This window comes from Myxocyprinus asiaticus, chromosome 48 (assembly GCF_019703515.2).
Source record: "Myxocyprinus asiaticus isolate MX2 ecotype Aquarium Trade chromosome 48, UBuf_Myxa_2, whole genome shotgun sequence".
In the NCBI taxonomy this organism is placed as follows: Eukaryota; Metazoa; Chordata; class Actinopteri; order Cypriniformes; family Catostomidae; genus Myxocyprinus; species Myxocyprinus asiaticus.
In genome coordinates, this window is record NC_059391.1 from 24,820,284 (window position 1) to 24,840,212 (window position 19,929).

At 40.3% G+C, this 19,929-nt stretch overlaps 1 protein-coding gene across 1 annotated transcript in view; it reads right to left on the reverse strand.

Annotated features, from left to right (window-relative positions):
- LOC127437375 (leucine-rich repeat and immunoglobulin-like domain-containing nogo receptor-interacting protein 1) overlaps positions 1-16,843 on the reverse strand; it is a 105,704-nt gene extending 88,861 nt beyond the window's left edge. The window contains exon 1 of the mRNA XM_051692199.1: positions 16,668-16,843. Coding sequence (XP_051548159.1) covers positions 16,668-16,715 — 48 coding nt within the window. The 5' untranslated portion in view covers positions 16,716-16,843. The remainder of the gene's footprint in view (positions 1-16,667) is intronic.
- Positions 16,844-19,929: the final 3,086 nt, after the last annotated feature.

Sequence of the window (19,929 nt, forward strand, 5' to 3'; positions counted from 1 at the left end):
TGTGTGCCAGTGCATCTGTGCTGAGGGAAGCCTCGGTCAGGGCGTACCAGAGTGGGCAGTGGGAGGATTCCTGGGAAGCGAACAGGCTTACCTGCGCTTGACCGAATCGACTCCAAACTAGCTGGATGCGTGACCTGTCATGACAGCGCGTCTGCTGCGCTGTCGAGGTTGCACGGGATGTGAGTGGCTCGCAACAACTTGAGTCGCTGCTGATTCCAGAGGAGGCGGCGGCAGGCGAGTTGTGACATGCTAAGCGAGCACAAGCTGCCTTGGCAGCTACTATACGCTACCATTGCCGTGTTGTCCGTCCGGACCAACACGTGCTTGCCCTGGGTCAACAGCTGAAGCCGCCGCAGGGCGAGCAACATTGCAAGCAACTCGAGGCAGTTGACCTGCCAACGCAGTTGCGGCCCTGTCCCGGAGCCTGCAGCTACGTGCCCGTTGCACATGGCATCTCAGCCATGCTCGGAGGCATGTGTCGTAACTACGAAGCGCCTGGGGTACTTGCACTAAGGGGACTCCTGCCTGCAGGAATGCAAGGCCCATCCAAGGGCTGAACAGTTAGCGGCAGATCGGCTTGATGACCACGTGATGTGTTCTGCGGCCCACCTCGCGACTCGAGTCTGATGCCAGTGCTGAAGCGGTCTCATATGCATCGACCTGAGCATCGTGACCACCGTCGAGGACGCCATATGCCCCAGGAGCCTCTGAAAATGCTTCAGTGGGACCGCCATGCTCTGCCTGAACAATTTCAGGCAGTTCAGCACTGACTGCGTGCACTTGCTGAGGTGTGCCATCATAGAGACTAAGTCTAACTGAGTCTCACAGAGTCTAACTCCAACCTGAGAAAAGAGATGCTCTGTACCGGGGAGAGCTGCTCTTTCCCCAGTTGACCTGAAGCCCCAACCGGCTGAGGTGCCTGAGCACCAGGTCCCTGTGTGCACACAACAAGTCTTGAGAGTGAGCTAGAGCCAGCCAGTCATCGAGACAGTTTAGGATGCGGATGACCACTTCCCTTAGTGGGGCAAGGGCTGCCTCTGCAACTTCCAGGAAGACGTGAGGCGACAGGGACTGACCGAAGGGGAGGACCTTGTACTGGTGTGCCCGGTCCTCGAAGGCGAACTGAAGAAAGGGCATGTGCCGAGGAGAAACCGAGACGTTGATGTACGCATCCTTCAGGTCTACCACCGCGAACCAATCCTGATGCCGGACGCTCGCTAAAATGCGTTTCTGTGTCAGCATCTTGAACGGGAGTTTGTGCAAGGCCTGGTTCAGAATTCGCAGGTCCGGGATTGGCCGCAACCCACTGCCTTTCCTTGGTACGATGAAGTAGGGGCTGTAGAATCCCTTCTTCATCTTGGCTGGAGGGACAGGCTCTACCGCCTCCTTCCACAGAAGCGGTGTTCTCGCCCTGCCCTTGAGGTAAAATGGACGCCGCTGAACCCAGGTGGGTGCCTGGTGACAAACTGAATTGCATAGCCAAGTCAGACGGTCCCGGTCAGCCATCGTGATGGGTTGGGGAGCTCAAGCCACACCCCCAAGCTCCGGGTGAGGGGGACCAAGGAGACAATCATGTCGGACATACCGGCGGGTGGGGCCTCGTGGCGGGGCGTAGCCAGAGGTGCCATGTTGAGGGGGCTCGGACCCCGAACTCATGGCCGTGCTGAGTCTGGGGACATCGAAGCACTTACCTGGCTCCGGGTACCCACTGGTCAGCGACGGGGAGGAGGGAACCGTCCTCGTAATCCATCACAACCACCTGGGCGGGTGAGTTGTGCTGCAGCTGGGCGCGCAGGGGCGGGGGGCCCGCCTCCACAGTGTCGTGCCTGACATAAATGTGCGGTGTCCGGCGATCACAATAACGATGGCCGTAAACACCGGGTGTGTGACCCAGGATGGGTCGCCTGTCTCAGGGGTGGCTAGAAGCCTTCCACGGATTCTTGGCAGCAGGCTGTGAGACAGGGGGTGTCTGCTTCCTGCGGGTGGCTCTACGCCGGGGCCGGGCCACTGGCCCGGGCTGCGGCAGAGCCGGTTACGTCACCGCAGGGGGACGCCCCTGGTGATGAGCAGACGGGGTGTGGGAACTTGATCCGCGCCGGGGCAGGATATGCTGAATAGCCTCCGTCTGCTTAACCACAGAGAACTGTACGCAAGACAGCGATCGTGGCGAGGTAACGACCGCAACCAGGAAATAAACACAGACGGAAAGACATCTTTAAAAAGACACTCTTCATCAGTGCCACTCTTTTAGTAGGGAAAATATACTCTTTTATTGCAAGAATATATACTCTTTTAGACTGTCGATGCACCCAGGGGCGTTCTCTGCACTCCACCGGTGCACGAGGGGGAGAAACCGCTGTAATGCGCTGTAAATCCAACAGCTTTCGAGGTGAATGGATCGGCAGAGTAATTCAGCACACTGAATACAACTGCTCGGCTCTGAAGAGAAAATCTAAATAAGTAGTTGCGAGCCAGCTAATAAAAGGTTATACCCATATGTCCGGGGGAGAGGCATGCAAATTCCACTCGCTAATTCCCATTGGCCTTTTGTCAAAGATCAGAGGTGTTTGGGGCTCCCAAGGGCGACCCCTAGTGTCACTACATCGACACCAACGTCTCGTTCCCTCCATCAGGGAACGGAGGTTACACCAGTAACCATGACGATACTGAATATTCAGTCGACTGAAGCTTTACATGTCATGGACCATGCGTCGTATTGCTGGCTTTACGAGCTTTATCAGAGCTTCAACTTCAAAAATAAAATCTTTCGCTTCACATACTTTAACCACATTCAAGGCTGGGCGTGGCGCCCTCCTCACCAAAGCAAACATCAAGACGCTCCAAAATTATACCCACTCACGCCGCTGACTGGCCCATTTTGGCATAATGTGGAAAAATTTATTCTCTGTCCGGCTCACAACTGAGTGAAGAAATAGTCCCCACATTTAATTCTCTGTTGGCAGGCTTATCTAATCCATCCAATACTTTACGCTTCTGTCCATACGCACCCACTCCGATTCTCTGCTCCTCTATTCCTGTCCTCTCACAGCTCCACACTGTATGTTTAAACCCTTTTGCCCCTGCTAGATTCTGCTAAAGATTTAATAAGGCATGGCATTGCCCCCTCTACACTCAAAGCTTACGATTCCGCTTGGTCTCAATATTCTTCATTTTGTAACTCTCACAAGACCCCATTATTCCCAGTGTTAGTATGAACTGTCTGTGTTCTCATTGGTTTCTGTTTTAACGTCCGATTATTGAAACCTCATCCATTAATAAAATGGTGATGGGCATTCAGTTTCACGCTAGATGTCATTCCCCCGAATTCCCCAGTCTTTTCTCCTTCCAGCTAATTCTAAGAGGTATCAGAAAAAAAAATTCACCTACCATTCCCTATAAACGGCTTCCTATCACTTTAGACATTCTACATCTCCTTATTTCCACTCTCAGAGAAGGTTGTTTTTCTAAATTCGATGACATTCTTTTAAAAGCAGTTTTTCTCATGGCATTTTACAGCTTGAGGTGTGGGGAATTCACATCATATTTTCTAGTTTTCCTGCCTTTTCGGCATTTAACCTTTTCTGATAATTATTATTATTATTATTACTATTAAATTATTATTATTATTATTATTATTATTATTATTATTATTATTATCATTATTATTATGGTTATCCTTTTCAAGGGTAGTGCACAACCAATGCCCCCTCCCTTTCAAGTGTCATAAAAACTGGTTACCCTTTCAAGGGTATTGACACCAAATTTTCACCCAATTCAGGGCTCATATATCATAAGCTTTGGTTACTCTTATTCCAAAGATACTTTACTTTATTATTTTATTGTTCATCAATACATTTTTATTACCTTTATGCTATGCTGTTCCAAGTCTTTCTGATAGAAAGTATTTTAACAGAGAAAAAGTTACATACTTCAGCTTTAATACATTACCAACAAACAACTAAGATATAAACAATTTTATTTTAATAAAGGGACATAAACTAATAATAATAAATGCTGTAAAAGAATATTGTTCACTGGTAGTTAATTATGCATGAACTAATATTAACATATTCAACTTCAAATTTTAAAAACACATTAGTATATCTCCAGTATATTTTGCATTGGTAAATATTGTATTAGTTATCACAAACTAAAAATTGACAATTTAACCAAGATTAATAAATGCTGAAAAATAATATATTTAGCTGATGAAACCTAATATATTTACTTCAAAATGTCAACAAACAGAACCGCTAACACTTTACAATAAGGTTGCATTCATTAACATTAAAGCATCAGGTATCATGAACAAACAAAGAACAATATAATTTGTACAACATTAACGGTATAAATCTTTGTTAACGTTAATGTTTTCATTGTTAATTCATGTCAGTTCATAGTGCATTAACTAATGTTAACAAATACAATTTTTGATAAAAAAAAAAAAAAAAGACATTAACCAAAATAATGAAATGCTGTAAAAGTATTGTTCATTGTTAGTTAATGTTAACTAATGTCATTAACTAGTGTTAACAAATGGAACCGTATTGCAAAGTGTTACCAAAATGCTGTATGTACTGAAGGACACAAAGGGCCAAAAAATTTAACTAATGATTAGAACATGCCCATTTAAAATTCGACTTTACTCTCACTCGCCATGGATCAAGCACAGAAAATTCAAATGTCTTTGGATTTTCTCTGTCATCTCTGTTTGTCTTCAGATATTCTGTAATGTGCCACAACTGTGAACCAGTCTGTAATGACATGAGGTGGCCGCTGGTTTCTGCTGTTAATGACGCACATTTGGCTGTTTACATGGTTCTGGCCCATTACCTCGAGAGATTCCCCAGATCGCTTTTATTATTGTGAAGGAAAGCAACAATGACCTTTGTTTTTTGCAGAGAATTTGCCATCAAAGGTTCATGTGTCTGAATAACAGGGAGACCTTAACGTAATTATTACAATCACCTGCAGTCAGAGTCATAATGAAGTGTGACTAATTTACAGTCTGAACTGGTGTCTGTAGTTGACACACTGACTCTGTTGAACATCACTGCTGTCGTACAGTTTATTTGTCCACTTTTGTATTCAGTTTGCATTATATAAACACTGAGGTGTGGGAAAAACTGTGTAAACTAAAGATGAACATAAATGAAAGGGCCGTTTTCCCCCACTAAGGTCCACTTATGTTCATCAAGGTTTCTTGCACAAAAACAGTTTTAATTTAGTTTGACATGACCATTTTCACCTTCTCTCTGGCCATGTCCACACTAATACTGTACATTTTCATTTTGAAATGCAATGATTTTGCAACATATGTCTCGTATCCATACAGAAATGTTTTTTTCCTCCAACGATGATGGAGACTTTAGAAAATGCTCTCTAGTACTGCATTGTCCATAATAAAACCCGAATCAACATCGGCTTGGCTTTTCAGAGATGGCTACAACTCCGAGATCTGAAAGGATTTAAAGCGACCCAGAGATGGCTTTTTTTCTTACTCAACAGGTAAGATATTTTATTGAAATGGTTTATGTATAGTTGTGTAATCACACACACATCTGTGCTAGCAATTGTTATGTCTAATGTTAACAAATGTTGCCTAACTTTTGTAATGTCATTTATTTCAAAACATGTCTATTCGCTCTGATAAGATGTCCTGTATCCAGTGTACACCAGTGCCTCGAACCACATTCATTTGCGCAGAGGAGCAGAGCAGAGCCGAACCACAACCAAAACAATGTTCTTCCGCAAGACGCATGCAGTTTTATTTTTTAACTGCTAGAGGGCCAAAAGTTACATAGTGTAGCTTTAACCACCAATGAACAATAATTTTACAGCATTTATAGCACTTTATTATAAGGTTCCATTTGTCAACATAAGTAAATACATTAGGTATCATGAACTAACAATAAATAATATATTTTTTACTGTACTTATTAATCTTTGTTAATGTTAGCTACTAAAAATACAATTGTCCATTGTAAGTTCATGTTAGTTCATAGAAATAGAAAAAGTTTTCAACCAAACATACAGTATTAGTGCAGACGTGGCCTAAACTATTTTTACAGTACCTTTAAGACTTTTGAAAGAAGCTCATTCACAATGGCACACATATTCAGACAGGAACATATTCAAGCTCATGAACACGCAACGGATGTCAAGATTTTCACCAAAACATTACATTAATTTTTCAGGAGACTTGGAATACGATGTGTAGAGTTGCATCGACTACTTTTATGATACTTTTGGTACCATTTTTTACCCTTTTTAGCTTTAAAGTGAGTCAATATCCACTGACATTGTATTGAAAAGACAGACTGGAATATTTCCATATGTGTTTCACATAAGAAATAATAAGCAAATTATGTAAATTATGACAGAACATTATGCAAATTAACAAAACTATGACGGAATTATCATTTTTGGCTAAACTATTATTTTAATATAAAAAAGAAAGCAAAATCCTTGACCACTTACATAAAATAAATTCAAATCATTAGCTTTAATTAAAGTCAATGATTTAATTAACAGAATTACTGTTAAAGGTATATGCTATTTTAGTCAATTATTTAATCAGTGTTTAAATGCTTTGAAATAAAAACATCTGAGATTAGTAGTTTTGAATATTTGAGCAGATTTTACTGACAGGATGTGTGAACTTTATGCACTGAGGTCGTACTGAGGTTACGAGAGATTATGTCCCAGACAGCTTATGGTGATCAGGGCTTTTTGCCCTTTTAGGTTGCAATTAATATTTGTCTGGCCATTTAAAAATAATAATAATAATTTTAAAATTACTGTCATGAACAGATGTCCAGGATTTTGACCTGCATCTAGTTACTCTATTTAATTAACATCAAATTGGAAAATTGCTGCGCGCTCCGCATTGATTAATGGTGTTGGATTGAGGGTGTATTTTTCCAGATGGCGAGTTCACCTGAGACATAGATAAGGCTGAGAGGTGATTTTATTGTAACCCTGAATAATTCGTACTCAGCAGATAGTGTAACTCTTGGACCAGACTGCCACTGTAATCTCGGTAAGGCAGAGCTCCAGTTTGACGGCAGCTAATAGAGTGTGCAGAGCATGATGCTTACAGAGGGCTGGTAAAGCTCACGGTCAAGCGAACTGCCCCAGGATGCCCCTGTGCTCCTCCATGCCAAATCAATGCATGCAGACCTGACTGAAATGCAAAATGAAATCTGTCTATAAATATTAATAATACAAAGCTCAGTCATAGGGAAGAATATCTATGAGATGAGCACAGTTATAGATGATGTCTCTGCTTTAAACCCTAGAGAGCTGCCTCTACTATCAACATGGGCGGGCAGCATTGTAAACGAAATGGAACCTCAATTTTGTGCAATCAAATATATTTTTGTTCCCCTTGACTTTATCTGACATTTTGGTCCACTGAGCTCATCACTGTACATTCTTGCTTTATCTGCAAGCAATATTTGTGATACTACCTTAGATTTGGACCAAAACAAGGTATCTTAAAGTCAACAGAAATCAAAATCTGCCCTTTTTTACCCTCTTAAAGGAATAGTTCACCCAAAAATTACAATTCTGGTCACCATACCATTGTATGGACCAAAACAACTGAGAAATTCTTCTAAAAATCTTCATTTGTGTTCAGCAGATGATAGAAAGTCATACACATCTGAGATGGCATAAGGGTGAGTAAATGATGAGAGAATTTTAATTTTTGGGTGAATGATTCCTTTAATACACATTCATGACCATAACGATTCATCAGTGTACCTTATTTGAAAGAAAAATAAGGACTATTCTTTCCCACTGGAATCATTTAGGCCATGCTGGCTATTGGATAATGAGTGTGTTTACATGCACACCAATATGCTGATAACAGCCAAAAATCAGCTTATGCAAACAATCAGACAACTCAAGAAAATAATGTTTATGTGAGATTTGAAATCATTAGATCATTCTCTACTTCTGATGTCAAAATGCAAACCGTCATGCACACAACATTTATGCGCATTAGATAAGCTGGTAAGAAAGATGGTAAAGGCGTTTAACCATAATCGGTGTAAGAACGCTCATGTATACATGTTCAGTAGCCAAAAAGCTAACTTTAAGCATTATTTTAGAACACTTGCTTTCAGGTCTGGTTCCATTTTGGTATGGAACACCCACTTTTCACAATCCATTTAATTACAGATGCATAAAATCAAGTCCCACACTGCATTTTTATCTTCAAATATCCTGTTTAATTCTGAAATATGACACATTACAGAAGTATGTCATGCTGAAGCTAGCATAAAGGTTTCGTACACCCTTATTGTCCTTTGATGCCAAAAGTGCTATCTAGATAGGCAGCTCAGTAGAATTTGGAACGGAGACAATGTGCTCACGCTTTTAATGAGTGGAATTCAATCACCTCTTTCTGATTGCAGGAGGTTGAAGGTGAGACAGAGACGTGCAACAGCATTTCCTATTCACACAAAAATCTCCACAACCATTTCATTACCAGACCACTTCAAAAGCAATCAGCTCTGACGGCAGAGATTTCAAAGGTGTGTTCACCCAAGGATATGCTCGCCTCTGTAGTGCTTCATGCAAAACGCCATTAAAACAAAAAATACAAATACAAATAGAGCCAAACCTGAAAAACACAGGAAGAACAGTACACAGGAGCCAGTGAAAGTTGGGTCACCAAACAGGTCTTTGCATGGTCCTGAATAATAGGGACAACCCAGTGCAGCTATATAGATACACAACAGCAGTCAACATGAAATGCCATTCACAACCCATTTTACTTTCGTTATGCAATGTATTTTGGAGTCAGTACATTACATCCACTTTAAAAGTTCAATTTCAGTCAGTCTAAAACAATAATTAATCTTTATAAAATGTCACAAAAAAGCTTTAGTCCGACTGTAATCAGACCAGTCTGATTTTTGCGAAATCAGACTAACAGATCTACTGTAGATAATGCAATTGTAGCATGTATACATGTCAATCGAACCACAATTGGCCTCTGCATTTTCCTATGCTCCAAAAGACGCGCAACGTGTATTTAACCTGGTGTATTTGTCGTAATTCCTTTAAATATTCGATTACACATTGCGTCATGTATACTTGGACATACAGATGAAGACTGTAGTTTGACACCACAAAAACTCGCTGTAGCGCGATTATAACTCCATGCGTAAACGTACTGAGTGAAAGAGGATATTTAGGGAAAAAATTAGGCCGGTACTTAATTTTATCCCTCAGGAAATGATTGGATTGTTAGAAAAATTTATGTTACACACAAAAATGGAGCCAGGTGGTTGAAATATAAGAGGGCTTGATGATATCATTCGAAAACTAAAGTCATTTCAGAGGCGCGGCAAGCCGTTATATTTTAATGAAAGATTACAGATTTTATTTTTTTGGAATATCATACACCAATAAATCCTTCACATAAGATGAAGAATGTGTATTTAGATAAATAAATAGGGTCTTTTCTGATTTCATGTTGACTTTGTCAGATTGCTTGTTTTCATAATCAGTCATTCATTGCAGGAGATCCATGGCGTGCAGGGCGGAGGTGGCTTGTCCAGCAGCACTGTAAGCTTTGGCCGTCAGGGATGACGTAAACCTACAGGCCTTGGACGGGAGCTTTGGGCGCCCACGCCAGGTGGCGGTGGTCCGCGGTCATAGGTGCACCGCGAGTGCCTTATCCACCGGGGGAATCACTGAATAGCCCCTGGCCGCCCCACCATCGAGGGTAGTGAGGGTTCCTCTCTAGCCCGACGCTCACGGCTGCCCGGGAAAGCATGTCCGTCATTTCCACGTCAGCCTGTGACTGGGCGACCGTACCCGAGGGGGGGAGCCCAGCTGAGGCTTCTGCGTCTGACTGGACGAGCCCGATCTCCGATGCTGCACTCGAAAGCTCATCAGCTTCGCGGGCTCCGAACAAGAGGTCGAACTCGCTGTGAGACGAGCCGGCGGACTCATCCGGAAGCCCGATCATGGCAGACGAGCGTGCTGGGGAATGGGCGGTCCGTGGGGGGATACCCGGCGGAGGTGGTCCCATTGGGGTCCCCAAATCGCCCCCAGTGCTAGCCGCGCTGGCCTCAAACCCGTAGGTAGAAGGACCGAGGTGGGGAGCTTTCTTACGAAAGCAAGCCGCGACCGCAACGTTGCGATAACGAAAGCAACCAGGAATAACACACAAACGGAAAGGCATCTTTAAAAAGACGTGTCTTTAAAAAGACGTTCCGTGTGTGCCGCTCTTTTAGAGAAATATACTCTTTTAGAAAAATATACTCTCTTATTTCTGCCGAAGCGCCCAGGGGAGTTCTCTGCAGTGCACCAGTGCAGAGGAGGGAGAAGCCGCTGAAATGCACCGTCAGATCCAGCAGAGGTGAATGAACAGTCAGCTCAGTAAACATCAACCGTTCGGCTCCGAAGAGAAAATCTGAATGAGTGGTTGCATACCAGCTCCTTTTATACCTGTATGTCCGGGGGAGTGATATGCAAATACCACTCACCAATTTTCATTGGCCTTTTGTCAAAGACCAGAGGTGTCTTGGGCTCCCAAGAGTGACCCCTAGTGTCACTACATCGACACAACGTCGAGTGAGTGACAGATAGGGAACAAAGGATATCTTGAATTACAATAATTTTTCTTATCTCATCAGCATTTTTTTTCTCTCTTCATTTTAGCATAAACCTCACAAAATTTTGTTAGATGTATGCTTAAAACAAGAAAAAAAAATCAATAAAAATGCAGTAAAAAAATATAATATATTCTCTGAAGACATATCTTTTTATTTTTTTTAGGAAATATGTATTTTCAAGTAAATTTATCTTGTTTTAAGGATCTTGCTTGATTTAAAAATACTGTATAAGAAAAAGTGTTTTGTTGTTGTTTTGCAGTGCAATGCAGATTTTAGTGACTCATCCTTGTTGAACTCTCTCAAACTTTATTCTGGCTCTACACAATATTCTTTGTCTCCTTTAAAAGCTTTTATTGTGCCTTCTGTCATTGTCCTTTCTAAAACGCATAACAGAAGTTCTCTTTTCACACACCTGTTCATACACACCATTCTCACACTCCTCACCTCAATTTAGCTGCAAATTAAATGTCAGAGCCTGGCATTGAATTCTGATCAGGAAACGCTCAGATGAGAGCGATTTGTCTTTGATAAAAGGCGGCGAGCAGACTTTTCCTTTTTCATTAAATGTGCTAAAGAACAGATGTAGGAGAGCGATGGATTATATCTGACAGGAGTTTGATTGTTGTCAACCCAAAGCAACACCATCCAGAACTATCAGATCTGGTCTGAGATGAGTACAGAACACTGAACATGACACAGATGGATCTGGGAATTTAAGGTCATGCTCTCTCTTCTTCACTCTGTCTTTCACTTTCACTCTTTCATTTCTAATAATCCATCCTGATCTTCATGTCAGGTCAGAGTGAGAGGGGAGAGTGATGGCTTGAAGCTTGACATGCATCAAACATCACAGATTTCAGTTCCCAAATGTGCTGAAATACATACATTTTTAGGTGACGGATGATATAAACTACAGGTCAAAAGTTTTGAAACACTTGACTGAAATGTTTCTCATGATCTTAAAAATCTTTTGATCTGAAGGCGTATGCTTAAATGTTTGAAATTAGTTTTATAGACAAAAATATAATTGTGCCACCATTTTAATTTATTTCATTATAAAACTAAAATGTAATTAAAAAAAAAAAAAATGGTTTTGAAATTGATGACTTGGACAAAATAATAAAGAAAAGCAGCCAATAAGTGCCCAACATAGATGGGAACTCCTTCAATACTGGTTTAAAAAGCATCCCAGTCAAGAGTACATGTCTGCAAAATCTAGGCAAAGGGTGACTACTTTGAAGATGCTAAAATATAACACAGTTTTGATTTATTTTGGATTTTGTTTAGTCACAACATAATTCCCATAGTTCCATTTATGTTATTCCATAGTTTTAATGACTTTACTATTATTCTAAAATGTGGAAAAAAAAAAAAAAAAAATTATAATAAAGAATGAGTAAGTGTTTCAAAACTTTTGACCGGTAGTGTGCGTTATGATATTTATATAATGTTTTCAGGCCTCTTTCTGATGGATGTTGAAGAGTCATGTGTCCTAACAGGATCTCTTTTCATCTTGCACAGAACAAAGCAAGTCATATGGGGTTGGAACAAAATGAGCGTGAGGAAATTATGACAAAATTTTATTTTTTGGGGAGAACTATTTCTTTAAGGGTTGGGAATTGAGTTAGGTGTAAAGAGGGTTTAAAATGAGGAGTTCACCCAAACGTTTGATTTAGAAGAAGTCAAAGAAAATAATGTTTTTTTCTTTCTATTTTGTCACTTTTTATTGATAGGAGAGAAGTCAAGAAATGATGCAGAGAACAATGAGAAATGAGATTAGGAAATGACCCGAGTCAGATTCAAACTTTTGCATCATTTTAGTTGTTTGGACCTTTCCAAAAATAGCCAAACCCAGGGTTTTCCACAATTTTTAATGCCAAAGACCCCCAAATATGATGGACCCTCCAGTATGAAAACCAATTTATACTGCGTAAGAAAACTAGAAAGCATGATACTGTTCTATAAAGACAAAATTATTCGACATAAATCTAAAACACAAATACAAATTATTCAAAACCATATGCAAATTAGTATTTATTCCTTACTGTTAAAAGACTATGTCTGTCAATAGAATAAAATAATTGTCATTTTTATTATGATTTCCAATAAGTCTTTAGAAATCAGTCTTTTTTCAGCAATTTTTTTTTAGGTAACACTTTACAATAAAGTTGTAAAAGTTTTCTTTTACAGCATTTATAAAATGAAATTTAACATATAGCCTACAAATACATCTAAAATTTAAAACTAAGGATGTAACAATGGAAAAGTTGTGTGCTGATGCAATGTCAATTATTAAGAACAACATCTGCCGATACAGATAGTTTAGTGGTTCTGCTTTTTTATGCTACATTGTTTCAAATCACTGATAATAACTAACACAACATTGAAAGAAATGTATTCTCTATGTCTCTACATGTCATCCATATTTCAGAGTAACTGGTCTGTGTTATAAACAAAACACTGAAACAATAAGCACATTATTAACTCACATTAACTGAATTCTGAATAGCCTTCTGTCAGGCTCCCTTATGCATGTTCTAATGTTAACAAATAGAACCTTATTGTAAAGTGTTACCCATTTTCCTACGAAATTTTCCATGGACCCCCTTGCAGCCCCCTGTGGACCCCAGACCCCAGTTTGAAAACCCCCGTCCTAGACTACAAGGGCAAAGAAGCAAGAAAAAGATATGAGTAACCATTTTCAAGTAGTTTCGAAAATGGTTTTGCATTGGGCACATTGGGAAATTGGAGCGGTATATGTGTGGGGTTTTAAATTAGGCATGAAGCAAGAAATCTTTTACATTTTTACTCGTTTGAACAGAATAAGTGGGGTAAACTGAAACAAATATAGTAAACCAGAATCTGCTGAGAGCAAATGCTAGTGTTTGCTGCAGATTGATTTTATACAATGTGTTTTGGGGGAATATAGTATGTAGTGGTAAAAGTGAAGGTATTTTTACAGAAACATGTTTTTCTGTTGTGAAAGGTATCCTCTGGAGACTTCGTAAATTCTGCAGTTTCATTCTGTCTTCCATGTTGCAGGTGTCTAGGGTGGATTTTCCTTTTGGTTGATAAGGTGGAATTTCTTCACCTGCATCTTGAGCATGTAGCATAGTCCCCAAACTCATACCACTGGAACTAAATTTTTTAACAGTGTACAGCTTGATTGGAAGTTGTTGTAGCAGTTCTATACCAAAATTCACCCAAACTTTTGATTTTGCTCCACTCTTTGGAGAACGATGATGGTTAGGAAACTGAAAATGTTCCATTTTTGAGTTTTCAAACTAAATGTGACCTAATGAAATGTGACAATGTGTGTGAATGTTACGGTGCTACAGCTATACTACAGCTCCAACAGAAAGGTATTTTAACCATAAAAACAGACAAAAACAATCCAACTCATGTAAGCCTGAGTCACAAAGCAGCTGACATATGGTAAATGAATATAGCATCAGCCAAATGGATGAATCTCCTGCTGAAAAGACCAGCTGCCAGCATTTCCTTGCTGGTCTATGTTGGTTGATGCTGTTTTAGTTGTTGGACCAGCATAAACATGCTTTTCATCAGCACAATATTGCTGGTAAAGCTGATTGACCAAGCATATTTTGCTGGTTAAGCAAGTTTAAAAGTCTGATGGGGACACAAGCATACCAGCATTCAAGGCACGACAGATGTCATTGTGTATGATGAGATTTTGATACAGAAGGTTTAGCACCATTAGCACTAACTAGCTGAACTCATTCCGAACTCATTAAATTCTCAACACCATCAATTTTGCTGAGCTCAGAAGAAAGAAGGAAAAATTAGATGCCACAGTATCTGCTAATGTCTCTGTCTGAGTGTCTCAGAGAAGTGAGATGTCTTACTCCCAGACTGATCAATCACTTATACTGTATTTTCGATGAAAACACTGGGGGAAAGGAATCCTGCCTATGGTGGTTAGCAGATCCCCCAGCCTGGTTTGTTTTTTGCCAATTTTAGAAAGGTTTTGAACACTTGTAAACTTGTAAACGATCAGTTAAACCAGCTAAAACTAACTGATCGCTGGTTTTAGAGGTGTTTTGGGCTATTTTCAGTTGGTCAGCCTGGGAGTCAAGCTGGCCAACCTACTAAAACAGCTGAGCACCAGCTAGGCCAGGCTGGAAGACTAGCTGAAAACCAGCTTTGCCAGTCTGAGAGACCAACTAGACCAGCTGAAGACCAACTTGATCAGGCTGGTAGACCAGCTAGATCAACTAAAAACCAGCCTGGCCAGGCTGAGAGACCAGCTAGACAAAGTAAAGACCAGCTTGGTCAGTTTAGGAGACCAGATAGACCAGCTGAAAACCAACTTGACCAGGCTAGAAGACCAGATGAAAACCAGATTTGCCAGTCTGAGAGAGCAACTAGACCAACTGAAAACCAACTTGATCAGGCTAGTAGACCAGCTAGACAAGCTGAAGACAAATTTGACCAGGCTGGTAGATCAGCTAGACCAACTGAAGACCAGCTTGGCCAGGCTGGGAGACCAGCTAGACCAGCTGAAGACCATCTAGAGCAGATGATGACCAGCTTTGTCAGTTTGGGAGACCAGTTAGACCAAATTCATCAGGCTGGAAGATCAGCTAAACCAGCTGAAAACCAACTTGACCAGGCTGAAAGACCAGCTAGACCAGCTAAAGACCATCTTGATCAGTTTTGGGGGACCAGGTAGACCAACTGAAGACCAGCTTTGCCAGGCTGGAAGACTAGCAATAAGACTGGCTTGGTCAGTTTGGGAAAACAACTCAACCAAGAAAAGACCAGCTTGGCCAGGCTGGGAGACCAGCTAAACCAGCTGAAGTCATACTAAACCAGCTGAACAGGGGAGGTAATATTTCATAAATGAAAAACTTTACAGACTCTTTCATATTAGACAGGAAACTGACATCGTCATTGACAGCCTGTTTGTGGACATATAACAGAGGCAGTAATGGAATCTTGGCCACAGTAACCCGTCATTGTTCTATTGGAGGAAGGCAGGTGATATTTCCCATGACATGCTGAGAGCTTTGTGGTAAGTATGTCCTCCTGTGAAATACAAAGCCTTATGGAAACTATAAGCAATAAAATCTTCATGTTTTGGGCTCGAATGTGCAAAAGAGATGGGGCGGAAACATGCTAATAACTTGTGGGTATTGATTAACTGGAAAAACAAAAGGTCATTAACGTTTGCTTAGCAATAAAAACCACCATAGATACCACTCCAGGCACCTAAAATGTTCAAGAAGCATTCATATATTCCCTCTGGACGTCCTTTTTAGATTTATAACTGTGAGAGAAGAGTGCAAACTGCCATTGTAGCCATGCCGCCTAATCACATTTCTCTTTTATTCGTTTTCAAGCATACCGAGTGAAATTAAGGTTCCTCCTTTAAAGTGGGTGAATCTAATAAATATTGATGTTCATTACAGTAAAGGCACTCATTCTCTCACAAGCTCTTCTACCTGTCTCTCTCGCCTCCTGTTTTTGCTTCTCTAAATGTGTCAGCTGTACCCAGCCCCTCCCTTCCTGCTCTTTAAATGATCTACCCGTCCTGTGGAAACCGAAGAGTCTGAAATCTTAACGTACGTACTGTGAAAGTGTTTTTCTGGAGCCGCACCAGCTAAATATAGACCTTCCACGATTCGATCTCTGAAATATTAACAGATCTCCACGCAAAACGGATATCCTGTATCTCACACAAACAGACTTCACATATTGCAAGTCTCCAAAAAACAGAGCCTTCGGTGTGTGTGTGTTTGTGCATGCTTGCTTGAATTGCCTTTTATGTGCATCTGCCCAAAGCATCACTGCCAAGACAAGCACAAATTGAATGTCTGAAAGAAGATTTGCAGTATTCAGACCAGAACAAACCTCAGTCAGGACATACACTGACTAGAACACACACATACAGCAATGCTGCTCACTTTAACATTGACTTTTGGCTAAACAGACTGCAGAGATTAATCAGGGGATCTTTCTCAGTCCCAAATAAACACCTTATAACAGATTCATAAAACAATCTCTTACCAGATGGTTAATGACAGTAGAGCTGTCTGTATTAATGTGTCTTAGCATCCACAAGATTATTATATCCAGTTAGGATTCCTTACACGGCAGCAAAAAGCAGGCAAAATCTTGATTAACAGTTTACAGACACATCCATGATCCGCCTGTTTCCAACACGCATGAAAACACAGGCACGTTCCGACCACACCGACACACACTCACATAGAGGGCGTACCTACAATCAGCCAAGAGAGGTAGAGCAACAGAGAGAAATAGAGAGAGAAGGAGAGGGAGAGGAGGCGTTAGGACAGCACAAGGTGGAGGGAAAAGATGCATAGGGAGAGATGCAGCCAATCAAATTGTTTCTCTTCACTGCCATCACAGTAGCTGTTTTTATGAGGAACAAACTGGCTCATACAAAAGGCAAATAAAAAATGAGGTCTCTGTTACATCTCAGTTGTTTATCATAGACTGCGATAAGATTAAATGGGGAGCAAATGGAAACTTTTGCAAGTCTTTTTTTTTTTTTTTTTTTTTACCCTGTAATGAGTAATGTGACTTTATCAGTGTTGGGTGCAATCTGATTACAAAGTAATTAGGTAATAAAATCAAATTACTTTGTAGTAAAAAGTAGTGTAACAAGTGCAATCAGATTACAGTTAATGACTTTTAATTAAGTGAATTCCTTTAAAGTACATTAATGTTTAATATTTGTGTAGAAATATTTAAAATATAAATTATGTTCATTTACACATCTGTTTGCATTTTTGTGAAAGCTGAAGGGCTTGCACGAGAAATGTTTGGTGCTCAGTGTAATGACTTGCATGGGACATTAAAAATGGAGGAAATACAGACATTATTTTGAATTTGTGAAAAATGTTTTAGAAAGTTACTAAAAAGTAAAGTAATTAGTAATGTGAGTACTTTCTCAATGAAGTAATCATAAATTCATCTGATTACAATTTTAGAGAATTAGTCATTTATAGCGGATTACTATTTTTGAGTAACTTTCCCAACACTGGTCTCCACTAGAGTTTCAGAAGAGTTCTCAAAAATAACTCAAACTCTGCTAACATTTTGCCAAGATTCAGTACATAATGTTGAATGATATACATTTATGCATTAGGTAGACACTTTTATCCAAAGTGACTTAGGAAATGCATTTTTGCATCCATCTGTGCTGTTTTTTAAATAGTTTTTCTATGCAAACATGCGCTAGACAGATGTCTTTGACCTGTCTCTTGCAGGACAGCTGCGTTTTTTAGGTCACATTCACTCACATTGTCACATTTCATTAGGTCACATTTAGTTTGAAAACTGAAAAATGGAGCATTTTTGAGCATTTCTGAAACGCTTTGTTTTCGGTGAAGGAAAACGTGTGGATGAGAGGAGTAAATGTAATGAAATAATGCATTTTTAAAGAAAACATATCACACTAATTCAACCTCCATTTTTAGTTTCCTAACGCCATATTTTTCCAAAGAATGTGGCAATGGAGAGCATTTTCAAAATGCTTTGTTTATGATCGAGGAAAACCTTCTAGTGTGGATTAGAGACATAAACTTAGTGAAATTAATGTGTTTTCAAACTAAAATGGATTAGTGTGGATGTGGCCTTAGTGGCCATGTCAGGTGAAAAGAACATCAACTGTGTTCTGTTCTATTCGTTTCGCTGCGTCTTGCCTTTTTAGTGCAAGAACGTTTTCGGTCTGAACGGCCCCTCAGAGTGCATTAAAGGGTATACATTTTATCATGTTTCACAGTTTATACATTCCCTGTGACTGGAACCAATTTCCTTGATATTGTTACTGCCATGCTATTCCAGACGTGCAAAAGGAACTTCAACATGAAAGACAAAGGAGTAATACCAAAGTCTGCAATCAAACATCAGAGATTTCAGGATTAAATAAAACATTTCTCATCTCATGTTTCCAAGATCAAAATTTCTGAGCTATGCCATCCACAGTAATTTTATAGCTTTTATGTCAACAATTGTCTCATTTGTGTCTGTTTTTATTTCTCCTAAAGAATTTAAGGAGAAACATCTGTACATAATTGAAAACTCCTCAAGTCAGCTGAACTACAAAAGACCCACATTGTCTTTCTGATGTAGCTGCTTGACCAATGAAATCTTGCTGGTTTAGCTAGTTATGAAGCCTGGTTGTGACACCAGCATCCCATGTTTGGGACCAGAATCAACATTTGCTGGTCTTTTCAGTTGGACCATCCTATGTTCTTTGTATTTACATTTTTGCATTTGGCAGACACTTTTATCCAGAGCAAATTACAGTGCACTTATTACAGGGACAATTCCCCCAGAGCAACCTGGAGTTAAGTGCCTTGCTCAAGGACACAATGGTGGTGGCTGTGGGGATTGAACCAGCAACCTTCCAATTACCAATTATGTGCTTTAGCCCACTACGCCATCACCACTCCACAATTTGTCCCACAATCGCTTTTCTCTCCATGTATGACAGTGATGGATCTCCTACTGTATGTTCCTGTAAAGTGTATTAGCTGAAGTCTAAACATCATGAGTCTGATAGACAGACAGAAAGACAATGATGACCACAATCTAACAGCCTGTTAGAGATGACATAGCACAGCGAAAGAAAGAAATAAGACTTTGGAGAAGAGGAGAGCGAGGAGGAGAAACAGGATCCTGTAGAACAGAAAGCTCAGGATCAAAGCGATGGATCAGTGTGACTTCAGAAAGTTTCCTCATATGAGATAAAAGACTTCAGAAGATTCTTCAAATATCCTTGTTCAGCGAAGACAACAAAGGCTGTTGTTTGTTTGTTTGGTCAGATTAATTTGTTCTTGGGCTGAAGTTGATCATGGATTGAACTGGATTGACCTTTTATGTAAAATGAGGACATTTAAAGCTACAAACTGAAATAATGGGAAAAGAAAAGTTTTGACTTTACATTCTGATGGGATGAGCAGTTTTTCAAGTCATATGGTGATACGTGCACACCTGTGACTGCATATTACTTGAAAGCTATATTAATGCGGCAATTTGCTATGTTGCTTGGCAAGTTCACACCAAATGTGTTTTTGCGTCCGTCCAAACTATTTTTCAATTGTTTTTGGATGTAAACATATATGTGCTAAATAGATAATTTTGACCATTGTGTACCGCCTCGCATTTTTATTCAGCGTCTTGCAAAGGAGCGCAAAGTTTTTTAGACGCCGTGTCAATTTAAAAAGAACTTTAACTGCTAAAAATGCATCTCGAGACACCTGCGTTCTGCTCTATTCATAGCGCTTTGTCTAACTTTATC